The sequence below is a fragment of the Rhineura floridana genome, chromosome 2 (genome assembly GCF_030035675.1).
Source record: "Rhineura floridana isolate rRhiFlo1 chromosome 2, rRhiFlo1.hap2, whole genome shotgun sequence".
NCBI lineage: Eukaryota > Metazoa > Chordata > Lepidosauria > Squamata > Rhineuridae > Rhineura > Rhineura floridana.
The window spans coordinates 38,676,471-38,703,949 of record NC_084481.1 but is presented as its reverse complement, the minus strand read 5'-3'; the positions used below and the strand labels follow the sequence as shown (position 1 = coordinate 38,703,949).

The window sequence follows — 27,479 nt, the reverse complement described above, 5'->3', positions numbered from 1 at the left end:
CTGTATTGAGTTCTCTCCCTCCTCCTGTAAAGTTTAGTCTGCAATACAAACATTTCCCTGAAATAAATCCCATTTAATTCAATAGGTTTTACTTCTGTGTAGACAAGCATAGGATTGCACTGTTAGACTAATCCATATTGTTTCCTGTGTTCTTTTGCTTCTGACAACAACAGCAGCAGCCACCAGTGATGTGGAGTAGAGACCAGGGAAGTCTGGTTAAAATATTATAGGGAATGTTGGAAGACTTCAGCACAGGTCACTGTTGGTGGCAGCCGTGTTGCAGGTAGTTCTGCCCTCTGTGCAGATTTTGTTCTCTATTTCCCCCTCATTACATCCAGAATTTCAATGAGCATGAAAAATGAACAACTCCACTCAGGAGACTGGATATTTGGAGGCAGTGAGGGACCACAAGAGCAGGTTCAATCTGGGCCATGATCCAAATCAAGGAAAGAACTCCATGCAAAAAGGGGCTCTCCCTCTGTTACTATTAAGTAAAGCTTCACATGTACAATCCAACTGCATTGCACACAGTAATCACTGAATCTGAGATGAAAGACAAAGAAGTGAAGGAGAAGTAGATGGTCTTCAAGAGGCCTAACAGATTGAAATTAAACTCACATATTGAAAGGAAGCCCCATTATGTCAACAGAACTTATTGCAACTAGCATCAAGGGAGCTCTGTATGATACTAATCGTGCTTAAAGTCACTGTCATTACCAACTCTTAATTGTAGTTAAGGGGGAGGAATCCATGGACAAGAGTGGAGGGGCTGCAGTACGGAACCTTGTAATGGCATGGATGGCACTGATCCTTCAATCAGTTTATTGGATCAAACACATAAAATCTGTGCTGTCCCAAAGCTTAGAACTGAAGGTGGTCCATACGGGTTTGCTAGGTATTCAATTTGATGTAAGGGATTTGCATTACAGGTAGCTAGGACCATGTGAGTTATTAGAATTTTTCTTGCTTTGAATTAATATCAATTTATTGTCTTGTATTGTGGTAATCAGACAAAGAAGATATGGGAAGCTGGTGGCCTCCAAATGTTCTTGGACTACAATCCCCAAATACCCTGACTGTTTGGGGCTGACGGGAGATGAAGTCCGATATTATCTGGAGGGCTGCAGGCTCCCCATCCCATCCCAGATATAGAGTGTAAAGTGAATGTTTACATTTCAAAATTCATAATAAACTTTAAAAAGTTAAATGAACCCAGTGAAGGGCAATGGAATATGGACAGGCGAATATCTCACTTTTCTGTAACACCATACTAAACTACTGCTGATTTCATGCTATATTGAGGAATATGCACATACATTCATGAACAATACAGAGTGAGAGTTCCAAAGAACATCTCCCCATGCTTTGTTCCACAAATGCATATATATATTGTAGCTTTCAACATGCATGTCAAAATGCTATATATACCCATGTATATATACAAACATCATTCTGACATGCTTTTGCACATCTTAAATTTTGCCAATATTTTCAATGTAAACTCCTAAATACTTTTTCTATTATTATCATAAAAAGGCTATTGAAAAATAAAAATACAATGTTGGGGACATGATCCACTTGCACCATGGAATAGCACCAATATCTGAAGGTTCCTCTTTTTACACACACATCCCATCTACATATAGACATGGGCACATCAGTAGGAGTATGGAAGCTGTGGCCCTTCAGATGTTGTTGTTGTTATTATTGTTCATTTATATAGTGTCATCAATGCACATGGCATTGTACAGAAAAAACAAATGAATACTATTAATTAAAAACACATCTCTACTACAAAGGTGTACAATCTAACTTAAAATAAAAGACGGACACAGAGGAAAGGAAAGGGACTAAAACAGGTAAGGATCAAGACACCCATTTCAGGTACACAACTCCCATCATACTTGACCACTGGCTATGCTGGCTGGGGATGATGAGAGTTGGAGCCCAACAACATCTGGAAGGCCACAGGTTCCCTATCTCTGCATCAAAGCATGCCCTGACTGTGTACAAGTAAGAACAGAGGGAAGGAGGGCAGTGCTTTTTTGAGCCCTACAAGACCCTTAGTACATTGTCACTACACCCATGGTGCAAATGGATTGTACATGCACAAGTAGTTTTTACACTTATATTTCTAGGAATTAAAAAAAGCTGTTATCCATTTCAAGTACATATTTGCATTTATCTAATTTAAAATGCAATTGTCATGTTTAGATTTTTATCTGTATCTATAACATTTATAAACTATACTTAATCCAGATTTTTAAAAAATATGCAGGAGGCAAGTACTATGTGAGTTTCAATAAGGTCAGTGACCAGTATTGGGGGAATCAAAAAGAGTAATGAGTGCGTTTGTATAAAAGAGGAACTGAGGTATTAAAATTATGACATGGCACTTTCTTCTCTGCTTAAAATGGTAGCTATAATTGGCTCTCCAAAAACTAGACCGTTCAAATTTACTGTAAGTAATACATCTAGCTCCTCCTCAGTGTGACCATATGCAAGCAGTCCTGTTTATCAGAACTGCTGGTGATCCAGAACTGTGGATCAAGAGCTCTATGTGCTCTCTAATGAGAATGCAGAGCTTTCAGATGAAGGGGCTTTGCCACTCAGTTCAACAAAGCGAACACAGTCCTTTGTTCATATAGAAGCCCATTTATAAGAACCTCTGGATACATATTAGGGCATTCACGCCAGCAAGATATCAGTATGTTCAAGTGAAAGTGATTATAATATGCCCAGGCCATTAGGATATGTGATGAGATCTTTCTGCAGGTGGATATAGAGATATATAGTCTGCTGGGGATGCAGGTTATCAGTGGTTCTGATTCAGAACTGGTTGAGCGGACCAGATTCCTTTATTCCATGAAATATGGTGGACAGGACTAATGTAAATACTTTTAATAATAAAATATCTAAAGCATGGACAGAATGGGCATTGACACTCAGTTACAATAAAGTGAAGGTTAATCAGATATAACTATTTCCAAGGCAATGTTGTGTCAGTTGGTGACACCAGAGGCTTTGTCCATTTTTCAGGCTCATTTACACACAGCGCTCACATCCTCATACTTGATTCTCCAGCACTCTTACATGTCATTGTACTGACACAATTTTAATCTTGAAAACCAGAAAAGCATGGCAAAATGCCATTTTCAATTAAAAAGGGAAGAATGATTGCGCCTGTGCCTACCTTTATAATGTATGACACTGTAAAAAAAGGAGTCCTTGGTTAACCCAAATTAGTTACTGCAACTGAATCTACAGGGTTTTGTGAAAACTTGGCTTCAGTAATAACTTTTTAAAAAAATCTACTAAGTGTACCAGTTGAACAAGGAATACAAAAGCTTGATATGATCTTGTTAAACTAACCTGTCCCTGTAACTCTGCACTGAAAGCAAGCAGACTGTCCCTCAGTAGTAGTAGCATCATGGAGTGGCGTAATAATAGCAGGTGGATAAATTGGCACTTCAACATCAGGAGAAACAACTTCTGGAACTAAAGAGAAAGATCAAACAGTGATTAGTAGCTTCCATGGAAGAGCACACATCACAAAATATTGACAATGCCAGTTTCAAAAATGCTTGAGATTGCTGGGGGAGCTTGCCTTCCACTGAAAGGGATGCTGAAGAAGTAGCAACTCCATAGTCGTTCTTTGCTTCGATTGTGTAAATGGCAGCATCTTCCAGGAAAGTCTCAATCAGCAACAGAGTGTATTCTTGGGCATCATGAAGAAATTTGACCTTAAAGCCTGGAAAAAGAGGCTGTTCATCTTTGTACCATGAGATCTTGGGCTGCGGTTTGCCTGATACAACAGCACAGAAGCGGGCTGGTTTCCCAGACTCCACAGTGACTGGTTGAAGTTCCTTTTCAATCTGGGGTGGCTCTGGAGCTGCAAATTAAAACACACACACATATATAAATATTTTCTACCAAGATGAATTCTATTCCTCTCTTTCTATATCGAATGCATTTTTACCAGCTAGTTAAGTATCAATAGCCTATGTGATATTTGGTAGGGCAAGGGAATTGGATCTGGACAAGAGAGGATCAGTTGCAACTCAGCATCAAAGTTCAAGAGACAGGGTTGAGCAATGGTCAAAGAACTGATTTATGCACACATGTATTAACTATATGGACTGTGATGAGAAATTGCATGTTTGAAACCTCCCTCATTTTGAAGGCAAAAACTTATTGGATATAGTAAATTAGCAAATCAGGAAGATGACTAGGTTAGAAACCTTTCCCTCACACATATCATTCCCCACCACAACCATGAAATCGTATGGGACCAGACTATATCCCACGTTTTTTCTGAGCTTTATCATTAAGCCCTAATTTGTAGTCTAGCCTTTATCATGATGTTATTCTGATGGTAAATGTGATAAGAACTATAAAGTAATAAGCAATATTAGAAAAATAATATTTATATCTCAGATTACACCTGAAGTATAGTCATGTCTATAAAAATGAATTTGTCAGATCAAGTTGACCAAATGTACAAAGATTAATAAAAGAATACAACTTCACAAACAACTAGTCAGGACCAATGCAACCCTCTGCATATCTACTCAGAATGAAGTCCTATGAAATTCAATGGGATTTACTGCCCTAATATTATGTATAGGAGGAGCGGGGAATCTGTGGCCTCCAGATGTTGATGGACTGCAACTCCTATCATTTCTAATGATTGGCCATGTTGGTTGGGACTGATGGGAGTCCAATAACATTTGGCGGGTCAAAAGTTTCCCACACCTAGCATACCGGACTGCACCTTAATAACTTGTGGACTGATGCTGAAGAACTGCAGCTTGAAATAGCTCAAAAGAAAAATAAGTGTAAAGAAATGAGAAGGTAATATACTACAGAACACGAGCTTTAGCTGCCCATTTGCTACCGGGCCAAGTTCAAAGTTCTAGTTTTGGTGTACAAAGCCCTATACAGCTTGGGATCAGGATACCTGAAAGACCATCTTATCCCTTATATATCCAATCGATCACTGCGCTCTGCAGGTGAGGGCCTCCTGCAGATACCATCTTATCAAGAGGTCTGTTCCGCACAACATAGGAAATGGACCTTTAGTGTGGCGGCACCTACCCTGTGGAATTCCCTCCCCTTAAATATTAGACAGATGCCATCTCTGTTATCTTTTTGGTGCCTAGTGAAGACCTTCCTCTTTCAACAAGCCTTTTAAGTTGAGACCTTATCCCTGTCTGCATCTGTGTTGGAATTGCCTTTTAATATGTTTTAAACCTTTTTTTAAAATTGTTTTTAACCATTTTAAAATGTTTTGAAAGCTTTTTAAAAAAATGTTTTTAAAGATGTTTTATTTTAATGTATTTTAACGTCTGTTTTTATGATGTTTTAAAGTGTTTTTAGTGCTTTTGTTTGCTGTCCTGGGCTCCTGCTGGGAGGAAGGGTTGGATACAAATCAAATAATAAACAAACAAACAAACAAACAAATACATAGCTTGCCATTGATCTCATCCTTGCCTTGCAGACTTGACTGTAGTATCATGCTGAGCTTTGGAGCTGGCAAGTGCATTTGTGGGCTCCTGCTAACATAGTTTCTTATTCAAATTAGTAATCTAATAAAAAGCAAATTAATCCTCTATACATACCATTCACATGGAGCATAATGGAACTCCTGTTTCTTCCAGCTAAAAATGTGTATTCTCCACCATCTGTATATCTAGTTTCAGTGATGGTCATCTTATGGACTCTTCTTTCCACCACATAATGATACCTTTCCTCAACTTGGAAGTTGATCTCAATTCCATCCTTATACCAGCGAGCATCAATGTCATCTTCATTGACTTCAAACTCTACCACGGCTCGCTGTCTCTCAATGACCTATCAGTAAACAGAAACATGTATTAGCTTTACAATTATTTTTTTCCATTTCTGTCATACTGAGAAAAATGAAAATAAAGCTAATCTATTCTGTTTGTCACACAGAGCAAAATAAACATACGATGTCCTTTATTATTCAAACAAAACAAACACCAATGTTTAAAAAACAAGGACTGTGGAGATGTAGTTACACATTTCATTGCTCATTTTCCATTTTCCCATTTGGATATACAAAAGTGGGCACCCACAATAATGGGTTACAATGAGCACCTTTGCTGTTTAGGGCCCTAAGCCAGTGTGGAATAGGAGCCTTGCGGTATTGTTCAGAGGATTTTTTTTACTTTGTTATGTGTGCTACACAGCAATCCCTACCTCCAAAATATTATAAACACTTAGGGGCTTAAGTAGCTCAATTCCACCCATTCCCAATTTTCTTTCTTTTTCTTTTTTCCAATTTCTCAGCAGACATTCTCAACATCCCAGAGGTCCTTGACATCACCAGGCAGAAGCCTTTGACAGACTCTTTTTGAGGCTGTTCCTTTTCGTTTAGTTTACAAATGGAATAATATTTTAAAATATATGGGAGAACAAATCATAACATATAAGAAGCTCTGGATCTGGGTGATACGGTAATGACAACAAAATGATCAACTGCAGTCTTCAATATCTCTAGGCCAACTAAGGGATAATATTGTCAGACCACTTGGGAATTAAGAGGGCTTTCAAAAATGAGACTATTTTTAATTTTAAGAACTGAAGACTTGATAGTGTTGTGTTACATATAAACCAACATTTCTGTGATCAGGAGCAGTTCTACCGCAGGTCTACTGTGCTGGTCATCAAAATATAGGGATGTACTATACCTGAACATTTTTTTGGAGACTCCTGATGTGAACATCACGCCCCTCCACTACCAAATTAGCACTGGACATGCTTCCTCCTGCCACTACTGTGTACTTCCCAGAATCAGACATCTTTGTGGAAGTAATCAGGAGACGATGAACAAACCTTTCTCTCTGAACTTTCATTCTAAAAATAATCCAGACAAAGAAAAGTTGGAAAGAAAATATATATGGTATGGTCTCCTAACACACCCACACACACTTTGTTGTATTCAGTAAGTTACATTTTTATTACCGAAATTTATGTGACCTATCCATACAGCTGTTAATAAGATATAAAATGATAGGTTTCATTGCCTTCTCTTAGTGCATTCCTTTCTGTGACACACAGATAAAAGAGCCACAATGGTACTATTATCCCATGGCAGATCATTCTTGGTAGCTCAACATCACAAGGAGTGCGGGTCCCACTTCATCATGAGCACAGTGATACCACAACAGTGAATTACATAAGTTGCCACCTAGGAGAGGGGAGCACACTAACACCTTCATTCGCTAATGGAGGCTGATGTGCACACGGCCTGTTTGGTTCATGGAGGTCACTTTTTTTCCTCACCCTGTGACGGCTCCCTGCTTATGGCTAAGAGTTATTTGACTTATTCTGTATGAGCAGAGGTTGTAATAACACCATTCATCACAAGGAGGAAGTTGTCTCGTGTAGAGAGAAGAGAAGTCACCACACACTAGGTATGTACATCCATTGATCCTGAATCCAATGGAGGTTGGAGTTGTTAAGGGAAAGAGACTGGAGCAATCACACATACTGCTACAGAAGCTATAGTCACTGGTTCATCTCATATTATAGAACTGATGACCAACACAATGGCTAGCCAGATTGGCTGAGCAACACTGGATCCACTATCTTCACCATTCATGTCCTGTATGCTTGTCACTAGCAGCAGCACATAAGGTCCAATGTTTAACTTTTCTTTCTTTTTTTTTAAAAACATACACACAAATTACCTTTCTCCAAGCTGGAGCTCCTGCCCATCTTTCATCCACTGAACAGAAATGTCAGGTTCTGAGATTTCACATTCAAAAACAGCTCTTTTCTTTTCCACAACTTTAATATCTTTAATGTGTTTTCTAAATTCAATGTGACGAGCTAGAAAAACACCATATATATTGTCATTACAGGCTACATGTGGTACAAGAAGGTTAATATTTATTTGTTTATACCTCCCCTACCTCCCACATTAGCACTCAAAGTAGCTTACAAGAAAATATATATAATGGAAATTAACAATGCCAACAATAAATAAAATAAAATAAAATAAAAAGCATAATAAAATAAAATAAATATTGCCTGATGCCCAGCAGCATAAATGTTACCGGTTTGGGCCACATTTGGACAGTCTTATCTTGCTGAGCATGGGCAAAAAGTTCATTCAGTATAGCTTGGCTTAATAAGGGGAGGTATGAATGAGCCTTTTGTCTCTTTGTTCAGCTCCTTCACTTCTCCATTGTGGTGTGAGCAAACAAACTAGGATGTCTTCAATTAACCACAGTTTCCTGTTTTGTGTGAGCTAAGAAACTCTGGTTACCACCTTTGAAAGAAACCAGAATATTAAAGTATGTGTTGAAGTTGGTTTAATACCATTTCAAATAACATATTGGCATCACAGGGATTTAAAACGTGGTTTCCCAGCTTGGGCAAACAAGAAACTCTGCTTAAGTATAGGCTTCCTGGTTTAACTGCAGCTCCTGCAGTTAAAAAGGCTAGCTCATATCTGAAACAAACAGCAAAAGGTGGCAAGCATCCAAGAACAAGCGAGAGAGAAAAAGGGGGGAACCCCAACACGCTGGAAAAAAGTTTTTTTTTTAAATGAAGGCCCAAATGGGTTTTATTAAAATGAAAGCCCAACGTGTTTCGGCCACTCAGTGATTTAGCCTTCATCCGGGAATATACAGGTCTAAAGTTTTCTTCTCCAACAAATCTATACACATAGACATCGACCGTGAGGAAGCGTACATAAACAGGTCCAAAAATATTCCAATGAATTTGTACAACTGGATAGTGACCATCTTATCTGAACCAGCTCAATACTGCATCTGCTATTGGCACACCATTCAAAGAGGTGAATATATTTGTGGTAGCAGTAGCAGGCCAAAAGTAGGTCTGGACTGAACCCAGCGTGGGGTGGCTAAGGATAGAAGGATCTGTCAATTTTGGTTCTCTTGGTTTCTCATTTTTCAGTCTTAAATTCAGTTCTCCACATTTCTGCAGAAATATGTGATTTTAAAAAGAGTCCTCATGAAAATTCTTCAGCATTTTACTGTTTATTTCTCTTAATAAACACATTTTATATGCAGTTTTAACTAATGTACACATTTTTGCAAGCAATTTCTCCTAATGTAATGCATTTTGTACATTATTTTCACTAATATATTGATATGCACATTTCCGCCTAATATATGCATTTTTGTAAATACTGTTGGGCTGGAGAACTGCATTGCGAAGTTCTGAAAGGGGTGGATTTCGAAGGATGGCTGTGTTTTGATTCTCATACTGTTTCAGAAAGTGCAAATTTGATGATTTGACTTTAAATGTTAACTGAATCAAATTTCTCCTTTCCCTGGTGGTGGCTGATGCATATGAGCGGCTTGGCATGGATTGATGCAGCTAGAGTTCAGTATAGACTGCCTTTTTCTGAGGGGCTGAGACATCAGTGTGACTATAAATAAAATGCACTGCCTTCAAGTTGATTCCGACTTATGGCAACCCTATGAATAGGGTTTTCATGAGGCTAAGAGGCAGTGACTGGCCTAAGATCACCCAGTGAGCTTCATGGCTATGTGGGGATTCGAACCATGGTCTCTCAGGTCATAGTCCAACACCTTAACCACTACCCCTAAGTTAAAATAGATGAAGAAAACCAATACCTTCCACGTATAAAGTTGCTGCTGAAGCAGCTTTCCCAGCAACAAAAGTGTATTCAGCCGCATCGCCAAAATGTACATTCCTTATCGAAAGCGAATGTGAACGCTTCTTAGTTCTAATCTGGCATCGGTCCGTTGATTTTATTTCCACCCCATTCTTTAACCATTTGTATGTAATGCCTTCATAATTAACAGTCACTTCAAAGGTGATGGTATCTTTTTCTTCAGCATTGATGTCTTTCAGCATGGATGTAATCAAGATAGCTGTTTAAAAAGAAATAAAATGGGAATAGAGGCTCCTGACATACAGTTGTATTTAGGATCATATACCTGGAGAGAATAAAAGGGCCATTGTCATAATTGTTTAAGTCCTTGCCCCAGGTATGTATGTTCTGCCTCTCAAGAATTACCACATCAGTATTACACAGTCTAGGCAATCGGAGAGGATGTATCATCAGGCAAGCTCTGGGTGGGTCTGCACCCATATTGCAGTTTTACAGAACAAAAAGTTTGGAAAAATTGAGGGGTCGTGGGCTGTTAGTGAGTGGGCCAGATCCTGAGCTCTCCTACCCCCTGCAGACCACTTTTGATAAGTGGGTGGGACTCCCCACCTGTCATTCACCTGACAGGCTGTCATTATCATGACATAATTAAGTCAGATAATATGTTGGCATCACAGAGATTTAAACTGGAATAGTGCCATATCCAGATCAGGCCTAAATTTTTAGCCCCTAAATTTGCAGACACTGCGAACAAGAAGCTCACATGATACAATATTATATTTACTTCACCAACATTCTGCTATTTTTAGCTTACGTTTCACTGTCAGGGTTGCGCTGACTTTGTCATTTCCACAGACAAAGGTGTATTCGGCAGAATCCTCACTGCTGGTATTCATGATGTTGAGCTGATGGAGTTTTCCCTGAACCACTATTTTAAACTTCTCACTCATTTCAATTTCCACACCATTTTTCAGCCACACAGCAGGTACATTGAAATGAGACACCTCACACTCAAAAGAGGCCGTTTTGGTCTCAGCAATTTCAATATTTTTCATTGTCCTTGTTATATGTACAGCTGTGAAAGATAATAACAAACAAACAAACAAAACCATCCAAGATTAGTTGGTCCTTGATCAGGTATGATGAGATGGAGTACTTCCAGTATGATATCTGATAATGGTGCTTGATTTTAATGATAGGTAATAATAATTATTATCATTTTTAAAAACTTACTTTCTACAAAGAGTTTTGCTTTGCACTCAAGTTGTCCTACTACTGCTGTGTATTCTCCAGCATCAGTAGGAGATATATTTTGCAGTGTCAGTTTGTGAACTTTCCTTTGAGAGCTCAGTCTGTGTTTGTCACTTGGCTTGAGCTCGATGTTCTTGTGGAACCATCTGACTGGGACGGAGTCATGGGACACACTCACTTCAAATGAAACAATAGCATTCTCCAGAGCAGTCACATCCTTTGGTTTTTTGATGATCTTGACAGCTTTAGGGAAGAATTTGCCAACAATTTAGTTATTTGTTTGACTTCACTCCCAACTACTGTGAGACAATTATTGTCAGAACTGGAGACGGATATAATTTTTGTTTTCCAGAGCTGAAAGCAGCATGGAATAAAAGAGGCATCACAGCCCATAATGTACACATTCTTCCTACTATAATGTCTGTTAACAGTTTTTTTTCCCAGGACTTTTGTTGGAGTCAGTGCTTTTTTTGGTTAAAGCGCTTGATAAAAGCACTGTGGGTCCCAGCATAAAATGGTTGCCATGGGCAGCAAAAAAAGAGGTAGCGGTACTCCATACCAGTGAGTACTGTTTTCACCAAAAAGCATTGGTTTGAATGCTTAAAAACAATCACACCCAAACCTTATTGCCTAGAAATGATAGTAGGACCCATGAATGAATGTAGACACTATGGGGAAGGATGCCTCTTTTTGTCATACCCATTCCAACTTCTTTTAATTCTCTCCAGCCTACTTATAAATAAATACATTGAATAATACTGTGTAGAGGCTCACTTACTTTCAACATTGAGTCTGGCATTAGCTCCTATCCTTCCCAGTTTAAAGCCGTAAACTGACTCATCGGTTACAGTACATTTCTTGACTTTCAGCGTGTGGACCGTTCCTTCCACCTTGATCTCATATTTCTCATTAGAATGTAGCTCAACACCATTTTTGATCCATTGAGCTCCTTTTACATTAGGATGAGTAAGTTCCACCAAAAATACTGCATCTTGTGTTTCTGTTACAGTCAGGTTCTTCAGTGTTTTCTTGATTTTAACAGCTATTGGAAAAGAACAAATCATATGGGAAAAGCAACAAAAACTTGTTAATGTTATAAAGTTAGATATGTTGAGTCTTACATTACAAACATGGACTTCATAATGTAAGATGAAAAAAGGTTGGCAGAAGGTGCTCTCTCTCCCTCTTGGTGCCTTCACCCAATTTTTAGTGATCCCCCTTTCATGCAGTAGCACAGATCACAGCCCACCCAGTTCAGGAGAGACCCCTCAAGAGAGGATTTTAAGGGGGCTGCTGGGGAAAGGAGAGGTGGGAAAGTCATTTTCTTCCAATCCCCCTCTGCTGAAATTTCTGCTGAAACAATATTGTGCTTCCGTGTTGGGTAATCTCATAACACAAGGTTTTGACATTTTGTCCCCCTCCTCTACTCAGGGAAAGAAATCTCGTACATCTTTGCCTCATATTGACTTTTAAATGCTTACACTTACCCAGTGTACAGCTATGATAAATATTCACACATGCACTCCATCTAGGAATTTATGAGGTAACCTACAACCTATACATGCTTAATTTGAAGTAAACCCCACTGTGTTCATTGTGACTTACTCCCTAGTAAGTGTTTAGGGTTGCAGCAAGTTCCAGATTCCAGAGGAATTAAGAAGAATCAAGTGAGTAACAGAATTTGAGTTCCCAAATTAGATAACTCTAAGATTTTTTGTAATAAAGATGTAAGAGCATGGCTGCCAACTATATTGTTATGGGTTTGGGGTTGAGATGATTTTGGGGTTGAGATGATTTCTATGATTTCCTTTCCAACCTCTGATTTTGAACCCTGCACCTGGGGGTGAGAAACCCACTCTGCTGGTCAGATGAGTTCCCTTTGACAGTCTAATAGAGTGGCCAGGTGAGTTAATGGGCCTATCAAGTGCCCATTAACTGGGCCAGGGAGATCCTATTGTTATTGAAACTCTTCGGGAGAGCCCCCCCCCTCCCGAGGCCAAGCAGAGGCTTGGGTTTTGAGCTGAGTCAGAGGAAAGGCTGGGAACTGGAGGCAGGCAGAGAGGCTGGCTTTCTGCACCATGATTTTAGAGTGCCTCCTGTAAGCCTGATGGAAAATGCAAGATCTATTGGACTGCTGATGCTTTGAACCCCTCCATCTTAAGCTCAGATTGGAATGTGTGTAAATAAATAGCCATATTTCATTAAGACACCACAGTCTCTGCTGGCCTTCTTTCCAAGGAAACCAAACCCTGGTTTGGGGATCTCTCACTGCTCTGAGATTGGGGTGGCGTGCAACACTATTGTTGAAATATACCATTAAACTTAGTTAAGCAGATTCCATAAAGTTTTTAAATTCAACCTGTATTTCATTTTCCATTTTTCTAAATATATTTTCCAAAATTCTTAACTGGAGTACCCACAGTGTGTCATTTTATAAGATTTTCAATCAAACCAATGCGGAATTGAAGCAGTTTCCCCCCACTGATTACTCACTTTCTACTTTCAGCTTCGCAGATGTTTTTGAAGATGCCACTTGAAAGGTATATTCACCAGCATCATCTAGTTTGCTGACTGGGATATTAAGTCTCCTCTTCACACCATCAGATTCTATTTTACAGTGATCGGTCACTGAAAGTGGCTTTCTATCCTTCATCCACTGGCCCTGAGACGCTGGATTGGCTACTTCACATTCAAAAACAGCTTTCTGGGATTCAGCCACAGTTAGATCAGTGAGGGGCTTTGAAATGGCGCCACCTGTTGGGAAAAGAAAAAGCTTATATTTGCTGTTATGTGTCCTCTGTGTGATGAGATGCCAATTGACTACACCAATGTCCCATGTTCATGATGCTCCTGGTATAGCAGCTGCTGACCGTACAATGAGGAAACTGCTAGTACCTCAATCAGAGATGCCCCTGTGCTCCAGAGCACCCTGAACATTGATCTGTGGTATGTTCCAACAACCAACATCAGTACAGGCAACATTAAGAAGCAGTCATAGGGGGAGAGGGGATGTATTGCCAGTCTATGGAACTCTATTGGATTCATAGACCTGATGATGTCCTCCTTCCCCATGTTGCCATGGAGACCAAGTGGATGATGATGCAACTCCTCCCAGAGTGGGACTTGAGAAGAGTTGTAGTAATTACCATAGAAAACAAAAACTAAATAAAATAGGAAAATGAAATTAAAAATAAATATCAATAAATATTAAAAGTAAAATAAAATGTTTCTTCCTTCAGAAGCCTACCCTGAAGCATGCTCAGCACCCACAGAAGGATTTGCATGGTGTTGAAGAGATGCCCTCTTGAGAATGTTCTAGCACCACTTTCCTCCAATCACCATTCACCATGTTTTGTTTTGTTTTGTTTTGCAGGTCTTAACGTGTGGCTATGAACTTAATTACTATATGGACTAATAAATATGTAAACAGCTGGGCATTTCACTTTCAAGAAAAACTAAACAGATTCTAAACAACTAACCTGCTACAACCAGCTTCCCAGATGTCTTCTTTTCTCCAGCGTAAAATGTATACTCTCCTTCGTCATCTTTCATCATGGTCACTACTGTCAGTTTATATATTGTGCCATGCGCCTCAATCTTGTACTTGGGGCCAGCTTTGAGTTCTTGGTCCTTGAAATGCCACACAACATCAATCCCTGCATGGGACAGCTCAACTTCAAAGGTTACATTCTGAGTTTCGGTGCAGGTGATATCATGAAGACCTTTAACAATCTGAATTTCTGGTTTTATTTAAAAGAAAAAGAACATTAGTAATATTGAGTTGTCATTTGTTGCATGACCAGAACGTGTGTTTGAATAATGCCTTCATATATGACAAATGCTTACCTTCAATGGAAAGATTGCAGCTGGTTTCAACTTTGCCAACAACCAGTTTACAGTGTCCTTCATCTGATGCATATGTCCTGGTAAACACTAGCCGCTGTTTTGTGCCTTTGGAGACTGCTTGGACACGGTCATCAGGTTTTATTTGCTCGTCATTTAGGTACCACTTGGATGAAGATACATCAGGGACTGAAATTTTACTTTCAAGTATGGCTTTTGTACCCTCAATAGCATGGACATCTTTCAGTGGTACTATTATATCCACACCTACAGAAAATAATCATAGCAAAGAGGTTACATTGAAAGAAAGATCCATGAATTCTACTATAAGCATTTGACTTAAGTATGCAAAAATGTAAGAAAATAGAAAATGTAAGAAAACAGATGAGACCAAGATTCTCCTAGTCAAGGACTCCATTGTAATATTTGAAAAGTCAGATGTCCAGATGTTTCAGAAGGAAGGGCGTGATAGCCACCCCCTGTTGTTGCTATTTAGAGATATACTGCTTCAGTACATGCAGGTTCCATTTAGCTATCACACTATGTAGTTCATTTGTCATCCTTTTGTCACAGCTACATAAGATAGCTGCCCTCACAATTCTGCTCCTCTCCATCCAGCACTGAAAGGGGTCCGGGCGGGAGCGCTTTTGCACAGGGAGTGGGAAGTAGGACAAGAAGCTACTTCCACTTCTTTGGCGCCGAATGCGCCAATGTGGGGGAGGGAGGCTATTTAGGGCCATGCCCCTGCTGACCTCCCTCCTTTGTTTTCGAGGGACTGCTACACCCATCCCGCCCTCCCAGCGAGTGGTATGAGACTAGCTGGTTGCTGTACATGGGGCTGAGTAGGGATTTTTCACCCCTCCTGTGATTAGCTAGCAGGGGGAAGATTTTTCACCTACTCCATACTGCAACACCTGGGCAGGGGCAGTCTGGGGAAGGTGTTGGATAAATAGGTTAATTGGTTTAATTTGGCCACTTTGCAGGTGTGTGCAGGAAAAGGGAAGAGGGGAGTACAAGTGGTAATTACCCTGAGGCACTTTTCAGGTGATCAGTTATCCCAGAGACTTGGACACAGGGCTGTGGGGCCTTGTGGGGCAGGGTATGGGTCACTGTTGAGGTTAACCTGTGTCACTCACCTGGAGTTTTGGGGCTTCAGGGGGCGTGAGACAGGAAGACCTCCCTCTGCACCTGAAGGGTGTGGCAGGGGGAAAAGAGCTGGAAGCATGGCCAGCTTGACTCCCTGCGGGGTAGGCTCGCCCGGGCATGACAGGCTTAGGAGCCTGACAGGAATAATGGATTTCCCGCACATGTTTCCAATACCCTATGCAGCTTACTGGTTAGAAATGTTTAAAGTTCTTGAGTTCGTATGTACTTAAGTTCTAGTTAATAAAGTGGCCCTAGTTTACCCCGTACATGTGTTTGCCTCATTTATTTCCCGCCTCTTTGCGCAATATTTAGTGAAGCAAATTCTGCAAGTTAGTTATGTATTTTGTTGGATGACTTCCTAATTGCAGGCACTTACTATAGACTGTAACACGACAGGCAGTTGAGAGAAGCAGACTAGGGATGTTAAAGGAGTATGCTCCGCCGTCTTCCTTTGTTACATCTTCAACTAACAACATGTGTGACTGCTTATCTATTACAATGTGGACACGATCACTTGGCTGAATTTCGACACCATTCTTCATCCAGACACCTTCAACGTTTTCTTGGGAGAGTTTCACTTCAAGTTGCACAATGTCACCCTCACAGACTTTCTGATCAGAAAGACCTTGAAGGACAGTGACAGATCGTGCTATGGAATATGAAAGAAAAATTGAAAGTTAATAACTGTAACCAGGAGCATTGGCTATAAAACATAAAATGTGGCCCCTTAGGCCTCTCCATCTGGCCCTCAGAACTCTTTCCAGGCCACAAACACCCTTTGCCAGGCTGACCCACTCGGTGGCCCTGCTTCACCCCCTCCTCAAGTGCCTTTGCTTAACAGGAATGTGTTCTTGAACAGTGATAATGTCTGTTAATTGCCGGATGGATTGCTCTGTGTGTGTGTGTGTGTGTGTGTGTGTGCGTGCGCGCGCACACACACGCACTCAGGTGCACTGTGATGTTCCTATATATTAGTGTATATATGGTAGGTGCTGGTTGTTTAGAGTATACATGGTAAGTAGTGAAAGAGGAGGGGGAGTGAATGGGCAATAGAATGCTTGATGATTGGCTGAATGTGAAAAATGGCTGACAGTATAAATGAAAGGATGACAGGTAAATCTGGGGGAATGTGAGGTGGTGAATTGTGGAATCTGGGGGGAGAAGAGAAAGAGTGGATTGCTTGGTGGGGTTTAGAGAGTTGTTTGCCAGGAGAGAGTGGAGAAGGAGGGGGGTGGAGTTCGGATTAGTATTGAGTAAAACCATATGCTTATGTGCCTTAAGAAGAAATCTTGTTAATCTTGTTAGCTTTGTTATCTTTAATAAATACTTAATTTGGTTTACCAAAGGCCTGATCCTTGGCTGGGGTTTCACAGACCAGAAGGGAGGGTAAGGTAATGACCAAAGCTGAAGGGGAACTGTAACAAATGGTGGCAGCGGTGAAGAGAATAACAATACCAGTATTCAGAGTCTCTGGGAATACTAGTATTGGGACGTTACTGGTGGTTGCCTAGCAGGGGGATCTGTTGAGATCTGTGCTAGAGCGGATAGGTAAACCATAAGAGAGTGCGGTCCGGACTGGTGGAGTCCCTGGTGGTGCCTAGAGACAGGCAGTAACCACGAGCAGGTAGGAACCTGACAGGGAGAGCCAGGGAAGGGAGCATCACATGCACATACAAATAAACCTTGGACTTTCGTATAGCTGGATGGGAATGTCACCACTCTGCAAAGTAAAAGTCAGACCTGTTGCTCCTCCCACTCTTACTTCCAGCTTCACCTCCTATTGCTTCCATCTCCACCCCTGTGACCTCTGGAAGGACACCCCTGATGGAATGTGACCATCCGGATGAAAATGCTTTCCCACCACTGCTAGAAAACATTTAGAAGGCAGAACAACTTACGCTTCATTTTCAGTTTGCAGGAGGTCTTCTTCCCATCTGCCACAAAGCTATATTTTCCTTGATCTTCTTTAGCAACATCTTTAACTGTGAGGATTTGGCGACCTCGACGTGAGGTTATCGCATATTTGTTACTGGGTGTGATCTCAACCTCATTATGATACCATTTTCCTTCCGCATCTTCAGGCAAAACCTCACATTCCAGTTCCCCTGAGAAGGATTCTGGGACTTCAAGATCCTCCAGTTCTTTAATAAACTCAATAACAGCACCTGCATCCAGATGCAAATTATCTCAGTAAGCGATTTTATTAGTTATGAAATTTCCATAATGTTTCTTAGGAACTGGATTAAAAAGCATGTCCAATTTTAAATATTTTCATATTTTTAAAATGTAGTCTATTGCTAGACATTACTGAAACCCACTTTCCACACTATTTGATTGGAATGACTGCTGCTGCCGCCGCTACCATATTTGCTTTCATGCTGGTCTAGGGCTATACCTATGCCATCAAGATTCTAACACAGGGATGGGGAACCCACAGCCCACTAGATGTCTCATCAGCCCCAGTCAGCATGGCCAATGGTCAGGGATGATAGGAGTTGTAGTCCAACATCATCTGGAGAGCTACAGGTTCCCCTCCCCTCCTCTAACAGCCTGATTAGCATAATAAAATAAAGACAATAATATCACACAAGTAACTTGCAATACATGTTCTAAAACTTAAGAGGAACCGCATGAGTGCAAGTTGTGTCCCAGCTGTCATGGGAGCAACCACATAGCCCATGGGTAACCACAGGATAACACACGATTAAAGAGGGTGACAATGTGTACACAGATAACACAAACAGCATTTTTTAAAACTAAGGACCAGGTAGATGGTGTAAGACTGGCTATTGCAAAACTAACTAGAGCTGAACATCAGAACAATAATCTGATTGCTCTGTTATTCATCTTGATTTCAGTTCACTGTGCCACTGCAAACCTTCCAAGACTTGAAAAATTGGTTTCAGTGCTCACCAACCACCCAGAATGCACAGCTAGTGAGGATGGTTGTTTGAGCTGACCTTTGGGGAAAGCTCAGTACATATGGTCTGAAAAGCCTACACCAGGAGCCACCCATTACACAGCACTGCCCATATTTCATTTCTATAGTAACAAATGGCAACTGAAATAGAAATTACTGCGTGCTAAAGTAACCTTTGTCCTCACCTTCTACAGTTAGTTTAGCTGTTGTCTTTACAGATTCATCTTCCACCAAGGCACAGCTATAATCCTCTTCATCTGACTTATCAATCATTAGCACTGAAAGGAAGTGAGCTTTCCTATCAGAATGAGTTCTGTATTTGTCCCCAGAATAAATTTCCATGCCATTCTTGTACCACTGCACTTTGACAAAGGGCTCGGAGGTTTCACATTCAAAGGTCGCCATTGAATCTTTCTCCTTAGCAGTGATGTCTTGTAAAGTCTGTGTGAATGTTACAAGCTGCTTGGCTGCAAAGAAAATGAAAAAAGACTGAAGAGTGAGAAAGACTATTCTATGGTTTGAGCATAAAAAGCATATGCCATTTGAAAAGGGACAAATGACCCTTTTCGAAAAGTGACAATGCCATTTGAAAAAGGGACATTACCTTGTACTAACAAGAAAGCGTGACTTGAGGTTTCACCAGCAATGTTAACAGCTTTCACCATGATGCTGGCAGAGTCCTCTGCTGTTACATCTCTGATGACCAACTCACAAACATTATCTTCTGGCCAGTACCAATAGATGCGATCTGACCTCTCAATCTGCACACCATTTTTGAACCACTGGCATTCCGGGTCTGGTTTTCCTACTACGCGGACACGGAAATGGGCATCACTTCCTAGGCCAACTGTCTGGCTTTGTATGCGCTCTAATATTTTGGGAGCCTCCATGCTTGGACTGAGTTGGACCTTCTCTGGCTTGATTGTTGGAATAGTGATTTTGCCCTCAGCCATAAGGGCTTTCTTTTCTTCCTCTGTTAACTCTTTGGTCCAGTGAAGAAGTTCTTCCTTTGTCTTCTTAAGCAGATCTTCATATGCCTCATCCTTCTTACGAGATTTTAGCTCCACAGCAGTGATGGCTTCATAATAGCCCTCCTCAGTTCTGCGCTTGAATTTACTGCGGAGTTCTTCAGATTCTTCAGACACTTTCTCATGGCTCACTTTTTCTGCCCTTTTGAGCTTCACCACCTCTTTGGTCGTTTTCTCAATGGGTTTGTCAACCTTTTGGACTTCAAACAAAAGTTTGCCAGGCTCCGTTGCTGGAGCTTCATGCTTAGGCTCAGGTGCCCGGCGAAGCACAGATCTGAAATCTTCCCGCTGCTGAATCTCAAGTTTCACCTTGTGTTCTATTGAACCTTCAGGGTTTTCTGCAGCTACTTTTACTTCGCCGGTATCATATGATTTGCAGTCCACAATATCCAGGTAATAGATTCCATCATAACGAAGTCTAAACCTTTTGCTTTTACGAATGAGTTGACCATTGAGGTACCAGTTGACTTTGGGTTGCGGATAACCAGTCACTCGGCAGCGGAACCGAGCAATTTCACCCTCAAGGACTCTTGCTGGCTCAGGAAACAAAACTATTTCTGGCTTCTGTTTCACTTTTTCATCTTCTGTAACTCCAGTAAGAGCGCCTTCATGGGCCATCCTTTCTAGCTCTTCAATGCGCTGCAGTCCCCTCCTGCCTTCCGGCAGCTGAGATTCTTCAACAAGGCTTTTCTCATCCTTAACTATTAGTGTCGCTGATGTGTGGTCAGTACCATATTTGTTTGTAGCTCTGCATGTAATCACTCCACTGTCTCTGGGATAGGATACGTCATAATCAAGACTGCAATATCCAAATTCATTAATCATTCTAAGTCTGTTGGCTGCCTCCAAAGGCTTGCCATCGTGCAACCACTCCACTACCATGGTTGGGTCGCCAATTGGTGTAAGTCGACACTCAAAATGGGCTGGCCCAAAGCGCTTCAGCCTTAAGGAAGTGAGCTTCTTCTTGAAAAATGGCTTCTGTTGTTTTTCTTTGTCATAAAGGTCACCTTCCTCCCACTGTTCTTGACCATAACGCAAGTGGAGAGGTTCTAGTTCTGGTGCTGCAATTTCTTTTGCTTTGTAAGTCCCCTTGGGAATGATTAATCTCCTTTCTGGTTCGGGTTCAGTGAACTCAACTTCAACATTCACTTTACACCGTGTAGTGTCACGTCCGGCTTTATTAATGGCAGTTGCAGTGTACCATGCAGCATCATGCTTCACAGTAGACTCAATTTTCAGAGCAGCTTCTCCTTTAGTTCCCTCAATTCTGAAACACAAAGTGCGGTAAGTAAATACTTGCTCTTCATCAGGCTTTTTGATCAATTCAATCTTCCTTTAATGGTTAGCAAATCCTACACAAAACCTTGCTAAGGAAATAAACAGCACCCTCAGGATCTTATCTGCTAGTATTGTGGAAATTTGTGAAATACTGCATGATTATTGGTGAGGGATGCAAAACACTCAGAGGAACTCTTTTTTTCTTATTAATTTATTGAGCTTCCCTTAATTTTCTTAATGTATTGGCATGTGTGCTGCCCTGGGCTCCTACTGGGAGGAAGGGCGGAATATAAATCTAATAAATAACAAATAATAAATAAATAAATATTTTAGGTGCTGTGCAGCCATTACACACTGCACCGTGTGCGTGTGCATATGCACATGTTTGTATATAATTAAACAATTCCTTTCACTCCATTACAAATAAAGCAGGCTAATTATATATTTACCAAATAAATAAATAAATAAATAAAGACTTACTTTATGTTTGGATATTTATGGGGTACAATGATGTCACTGTTCTTTAGCCACACAATGTCAGGATTGGGGTTGCCCCTGGCCTTCACATTCATTTCCAGCTTGTCTCCTTCCTTGACACTCATGTTCTTCAGTTTTTCCACAAACAGTGGCCTCGCTAAGTGTTCCTTAGCTAAAAAGAACAAGATGACAAGTTATCAGAGGAATACATTGAGGGAGACCAATGCACTCAAAGACCCATCTCCAAAAAAGAGGCAGAATAAATACCTTCCACTGTCAGGGTCATTGAGATGGATGTTTTGCCTGCTCTGTTTTGGGCAATTACAACCCATTCACCAGAATCATCAGGAGTAGCTGGAATAATAATCAGTGACTGTGTGCCATCTTCCTTAATCACTATTTTATGGGTATAATCGTTAAGAACTTGTTGACCTATGGAAATATAGATATATTTTAGACTTGAGCATTATTTTCCTTCATGTGAATCTTAGATTTTACAGAGAGCTACGTGACGAGTGATGACGTTCATACCATTGTGAAACCAGTATGTTTCTGGCATGGGTCTGCCCACGACTTTCAGGTCAAATCTTGCTGTCTGCCCTTCTGCACATTTAAATGATGTGGGCTTCAAGACAAACACTGGCTTGTACAACCTCTCCAGCTGTGCTTCATCTGTCTCGTCTAGCCTCCGTGCAGGTGAGCGTGAAGGGGAACTGCGGGCAGGGGAACGGCTTGGTGATCGAGGAGAGAGAGACCTGGAAACATAATATTCCATCCTATATAATCACATGTTAACAATGGTATTGCTTCAAGTAAACAGATTGCTTCAAGAGGGCATAAGGCAGTTAATCAGAGTGTGCTGCCATGTGGGGTTTTTCATAAATCATACAATACTGAAACATAAAAACATAAGAGGATCCCTGCTGGATCAAGCCAAATGCCCATCTAGTCCAGCATCCTGTTCTCACAGTGGCAAACCAGATGCCTCTCAGAAGCCCACAAGCAGGAGCTGAGTACAACAGCAGTTTTCTCATTTGTGATTCCCAGAAACTGGTATTAAAAGGCATGCTCACTCCAACAGTGGAGGGAGAATACAGCCATCGTTGTTAGTAGCCACTGAGAGCTTTATCCTCCTTATAAACATGTGCTAAATGTCTATACACTACACATGATACCATTCAATGTGATGAAAATATAGACACCTCTGTCACTGAAAGCAACAGTTACATAACAGTGTAGGGTATGAACTATTCTAGACTTTTACCTGTAGCATATTTGAAACTAGAGTTTTACATGCAGTATTCAGAACCTGCTATCACAACATTCCACACTTAGAATTATGCAACCAGTCTAATTATGCTAAGAATAACTTCTGCACTTGAGATGCTTAATACAATTTTGTCAGATTGTTTAATCTGCCTACTAACCAAGGGTTAGGAGCAGATGCTGCTTAAGGCAATACAATCAGAGAAGAGAGGAACTATCTAGACATGGTTTTGATTATTTGCCATTCAGCACACTACTGTACATTTGAGAGGAAGCAGCTAGGAAACAGAACTACAATGGCCTCATCCATTTGGCTTAGCAAATGATCAGTCCCACATTATTTTCAGATGCTCTTCTGCCCGCCTTTCCTTTCCCAGCTGATAAGTTCATGAACACGAGGCCTCAGCAGCCTGGCTCACTATAGTTAAAATGCACCTGGTCATACACAAATCTAAAATCAGGCTGTCCTTGCAAAAAAAGACCTTCAGATTAAAGACTAAGTCCTGATGAAGGACCTATTGCATATTAATGCCTGTGTTTAAAACACAGCTGATGCAAGAAGACAGCTCTTGTGACTGTGATTCCATGATATTAGAAACAGCTCAAGTCCAGCTTTGGGAAATGTCTACTCCCACATGTCATGCTTCTTCTTCAACAACAATTCAAAGGGTATTGCTAAAAAATAAAGTCTCCTATTCACAAAATACTGCTTGCATGTGACCATGGGCAATCATCCTAGCCAGAGGTGGTAAATCTGCGGCCTTCCAGATATTATTGGACTCTGTTTCCCATCAGTCCCAGAAAGCATGGCCAATTGTCAGGAATGAGGGGAGTTGTAGTCCAACAACATCTGGTGGGTCACAGGTTCACCACCCATGATATGGGGTGGGAGGTGGGAAAAAATATAATCTAGGGGCTAGGTGGGCCCCCACAGGATCACAGTAATAACGAACTCAGGGCTGTGCCTTATTCTTACCGATATCTTCTAATCATTTCAGGTGATGGGATATAACCTGGAGACCCAGTTGGTCCAACAGGCTCAACATATAATTTTGAAGAGCATATGGCATTTCCTTTTACATTACTGGCAAAGACAGTGTAAATGCCTTCATCTTCAGGTAATACAACAGGTAAACGTAGGCTGGCTCTGCCATCTTGTAGAACCTCCATGTGGTAGCGGTCTCCATGCTTGATACGCCTGCCATCCTTGTACCACACAATCTGCATTAAAAAAGAAAGTTACAAAACCATGTACATGGCAAGAATGAGGGTGGCCTGAGGTTCCATATAATTGCCTTGAATTTCCCATGGCATGCTCCGTTGGCTTTCGTACTGCTTTAGTTGCTTTGGTCACAAGAAAATGTGTGAAGATGCATCCCTTCTTTCTTTTCTTTATTTACAATACATATAAAAACACACAAAATAAAACCTACACATGAAAAGACACAAAGAACACCTGTTCTATCATACCCAAATTACAGCTGTTTTCATGTAGCTATTATGAACAGCATTTAAACCTTCATATGTATTACTTTTGCTAACTACCAAATTTGTGGCTTCTGCAAATTGGTTTTGCCTGTTACTATCAGGAAGATGAAGAACTGGCTCTTGCACAAACCTTTTATAAATAGGGTAGAGGGAGTGCAAACAGCGTATTTTTTGTTCTACTCTACAGTGTATACACATACCTTAGGCAATGGATATCCAGACATCTTGCAATGGAAGGTCACGCCGCTTCCCTCTAGGATTCTGTAATTCTTTAATCTCAGTTCAAATCCTGCTTCAGCTGTTTCGGATTCAGATATGTCAACCACCATTTCTTCTCCATCTTCTTCAAGGAGTTCTTCCAAGGTGGTCTTAATAATTCTGTATTCAATTTCTTTGATAAGTCTTTCTTCAAAGGAAGAAATGTGGAATTCCTACCAAGAAGAAAGCAAAAGGAAGCAAGTGGTCAGTCTCTTTAATGATGGATATATTCCAGTTTTCAGGACAACCAATGAAGCAAAGAAAGGAGGAAAACAGAACTGAAATGTCTGGAAATTAAAAATGACTAATGTAATAGACTTACCTCTTCTTCCACAAAAGTCCTGATTAGCACAGTATCTTTTGCCATTTTCTTCCTAATTAGAGCTTGTTCTTTTTCATATTCTTTTTCATAGTCAGCATACAAAGTTGGTGGGGCTATTGCAGCCACTTTAGGCTCTCCTACATATGCAGTTACTTGGGTTTGATATATTTCTTGTTGAGATTTTAGGTAGACCTCATAGTCAGCTAAGATGAAAACATACTCATTTTAGTAAATTTGCCATACTAGTATATGTTAATCTCTGAGTGTTGATTTGACAGGGGAAAGGTCCTAAACAGTACACTTTTGTGCTGAATTAGGGACACTAATTCTGTCCTTCCTTGATGGTTGCATTATAATTAGAATGCCTTTTCATGGATGTTAACAAGGTTCCAAGTGAACTGTTGGGATTTATATGTGATTTGTAAGGTTACTGTGACATGCCTGTTGGAAATAGTATGGATCAGACATGTGGCCACCAAGCACAACAAATTTCCATTGGTGTGTTCTATTACCAAAAATGTTAAGCAGCCATTGGGAAAGTCAACATCTAGGAATAGTCAGTATCATCCTTCTTGTGATACCTGTTAACACCTCATTGTCACATTCAGCTATACCTTATAAAATCCAGGGATCTTTTCTCGTGTACTGTGTGTAAGAAACTCTTGCTCCTTCCTTCCACGTTAATCCAGTCAATCAAACTGGACATTCATGACTTTGTCAACTCTTAGGACAACAACTAGCCCAGGGGACCCCAATGCAGCAGCTGTGGATGCCTCACAGAGGCCTTTCCTAGCACCTGCAGGGTCCCATACCCCAACTGAAATTAGGCTTCAAAGAATTGTATTGCAGTCATTACAAAAACAGGTGTGTGTGTGTGTAGTGTGTGTGTGGTGCTTGTGACATTTTGTAAATGTGCCCATAGGCCCCAAAAGGTGGCTATTCTAGCTTTTCTTTTCTTACCAATCTTTTTGTAAAATCACCAGTTCCCTATCACGTACCTTCTTCTAGTAAGGAAGCTGATGCAGAAACTTCCCCGTATCTGTTGCGAACAACAACAGTGTATTCTCCGGCATCATCGGCAAAAGTCATTGAGATTTCAAGTCTGCATTCCCCAGTTTCTTTTTTATGAAGCGCTTTGTATCTTTAGGAACAAAAGGAAAGAACTGTAATAAGAATGCAGAATTACAAAGGCATGAATTATTGCAAATGTAAAAAAAAGTCTCAACGTCTACACTGAGAGCTGATTCAACAGTTCAAGAAAAGTTATGTGGTACAAGTCTCAGCACTGGCCACAGTATGCAGCAAGGCTGCTTCAGAAGGCAGAACTGAGGGAGACAAAATAAATGAAAGCCTGAATGGTGCATCAAGACTTGCCCACATTTTGGCTCTAGTATAAGGAAGGGATGGCATTTGGTGACCTGCTCCAAAGAGCAAAAAGTCTAGGACCAGCACTGATAATGCTCTCAAGACCTTTCCAGTGCAAATGAGGGTTCACATGGTCCCCCATGTAAAAAGCTCTCAGGATGTGAAAAGTCACCATGCTAAGAAGAAGTTTCCATCCCAGCCTTCTGTCCAACCTGTTAGCTTTCCCCATTCAGTGTGTTTCTTATGTGAGGGAGGGGGCCCTTCCACTATGTGATCCCTATTCCGAAATGGTACAGTCCATCTGCTTTAACTGAACATTTGAGTCAGGTTTGAGACACCAAGATCACACTGTCATTTTTTTTGTATGAGCTAATTACATTCTACTTTTATTTATGAACACCTGGTGGAGGCTTGAAGCAAATCAACTCTGTTGTTCACTGTAAGTAATCAGGGGTTGTATCCAAGCAGTTGGAAAGCAAAACAGCTCTTTCTCTTCCACTATCCCCCTGCACCCTCCACCCTCTCCCCCAAAACACTCTCTGCAGAATTTCTGCAGGGCCTACTGAACAGTATGGGCTGTGTTGTAAGAGGATGCAGTGGAAGGAGGCATCATCCAAACTTGGGCAGAAAGGTTTTGTGCTTCACTGGCCCAAGATTCTTCTGCCCTTAGTTTGGGTAATTCTTCCCTTCCCCAAACTAGGGATTTGTACCAAATTAGACACAGTCCACAATGTTTTGTAGATCCTCCTGTTGCTGTGGAGGAGCTTTTGGGGGGGAGAGTACAGGTGGCTGAAAGGAGTTGGGGAAGGGAAAGATACATTATGCAAGCTACCTTTGGCTCATGCAATATTGGATATAACCTCCTATTTTACACCATTTGAGCAGCATTATATAGTAAATGAATTGTTTTGAGATGTCATATCACGCAGACATTGAATGCAACTGTAAAATTCATATCACACCTGTAGCCTGTAGTAAGAGGAAGCCCAGCTTTCTTCCAGTAAACATGTGGCTTTGGGTTGCCCCCAACTTGGCATTCAAAAATGACACTTCCACCTTCAATTAATCTCTGCACAACAGGTTTTTGTATGAAGTAGGGAGCGGCAGCTTCTCCGGATACTACTTCTTCTTCTTCTGCAGCAGCAGTGACCTCGGCCATCACTACATCTTTTGATTCCATGTAGCTAGAAGAACAATTGC

The 27,479-nt window shown here is 40.8% G+C and overlaps 1 protein-coding gene across 23 annotated transcripts in view; it reads right to left on the bottom strand.

Moving 5' to 3' along the window:
• Positions 1-27,479, bottom strand: part of TTN (titin) — a 359,167-nt gene that overhangs the window by 299,479 nt on the left and 32,209 nt on the right. For all 23 annotated transcript variants that reach the window (XM_061608344.1, XM_061608325.1, XM_061608332.1 and 20 more), the window contains 24 exons: positions 27,242-27,463; positions 25,913-26,055; positions 24,915-25,117; positions 24,535-24,765; positions 23,823-24,067; positions 22,112-22,335; positions 21,848-22,012; positions 21,584-21,752; positions 19,402-21,092; positions 18,983-19,264; positions 17,776-18,042; positions 16,254-16,526; positions 14,735-14,998; positions 14,368-14,628; positions 13,382-13,642; positions 11,667-11,930; positions 10,871-11,131; positions 10,452-10,712; positions 9,639-9,899; positions 7,719-7,860; positions 6,717-6,882; positions 5,622-5,853; positions 3,608-3,892; positions 3,373-3,498 (listed from right to left, as the gene is read on the bottom strand). In XM_061608344.1, coding sequence (XP_061464328.1) covers positions 3,373-3,498; positions 3,608-3,892; positions 5,622-5,853; positions 6,717-6,882; positions 7,719-7,860; positions 9,639-9,899; positions 10,452-10,712; positions 10,871-11,131; positions 11,667-11,930; positions 13,382-13,642; positions 14,368-14,628; positions 14,735-14,998; positions 16,254-16,526; positions 17,776-18,042; positions 18,983-19,264; positions 19,402-21,092; positions 21,584-21,752; positions 21,848-22,012; positions 22,112-22,335; positions 23,823-24,067; positions 24,535-24,765; positions 24,915-25,117; positions 25,913-26,055; positions 27,242-27,463 — 6,899 coding nt within the window. The remainder of the gene's footprint in view (positions 1-3,372; positions 3,499-3,607; positions 3,893-5,621; positions 5,854-6,716; positions 6,883-7,718; positions 7,861-9,638; positions 9,900-10,451; positions 10,713-10,870; positions 11,132-11,666; positions 11,931-13,381; positions 13,643-14,367; positions 14,629-14,734; positions 14,999-16,253; positions 16,527-17,775; positions 18,043-18,982; positions 19,265-19,401; positions 21,093-21,583; positions 21,753-21,847; positions 22,013-22,111; positions 22,336-23,822; positions 24,068-24,534; positions 24,766-24,914; positions 25,118-25,912; positions 26,056-27,241; positions 27,464-27,479) is intronic.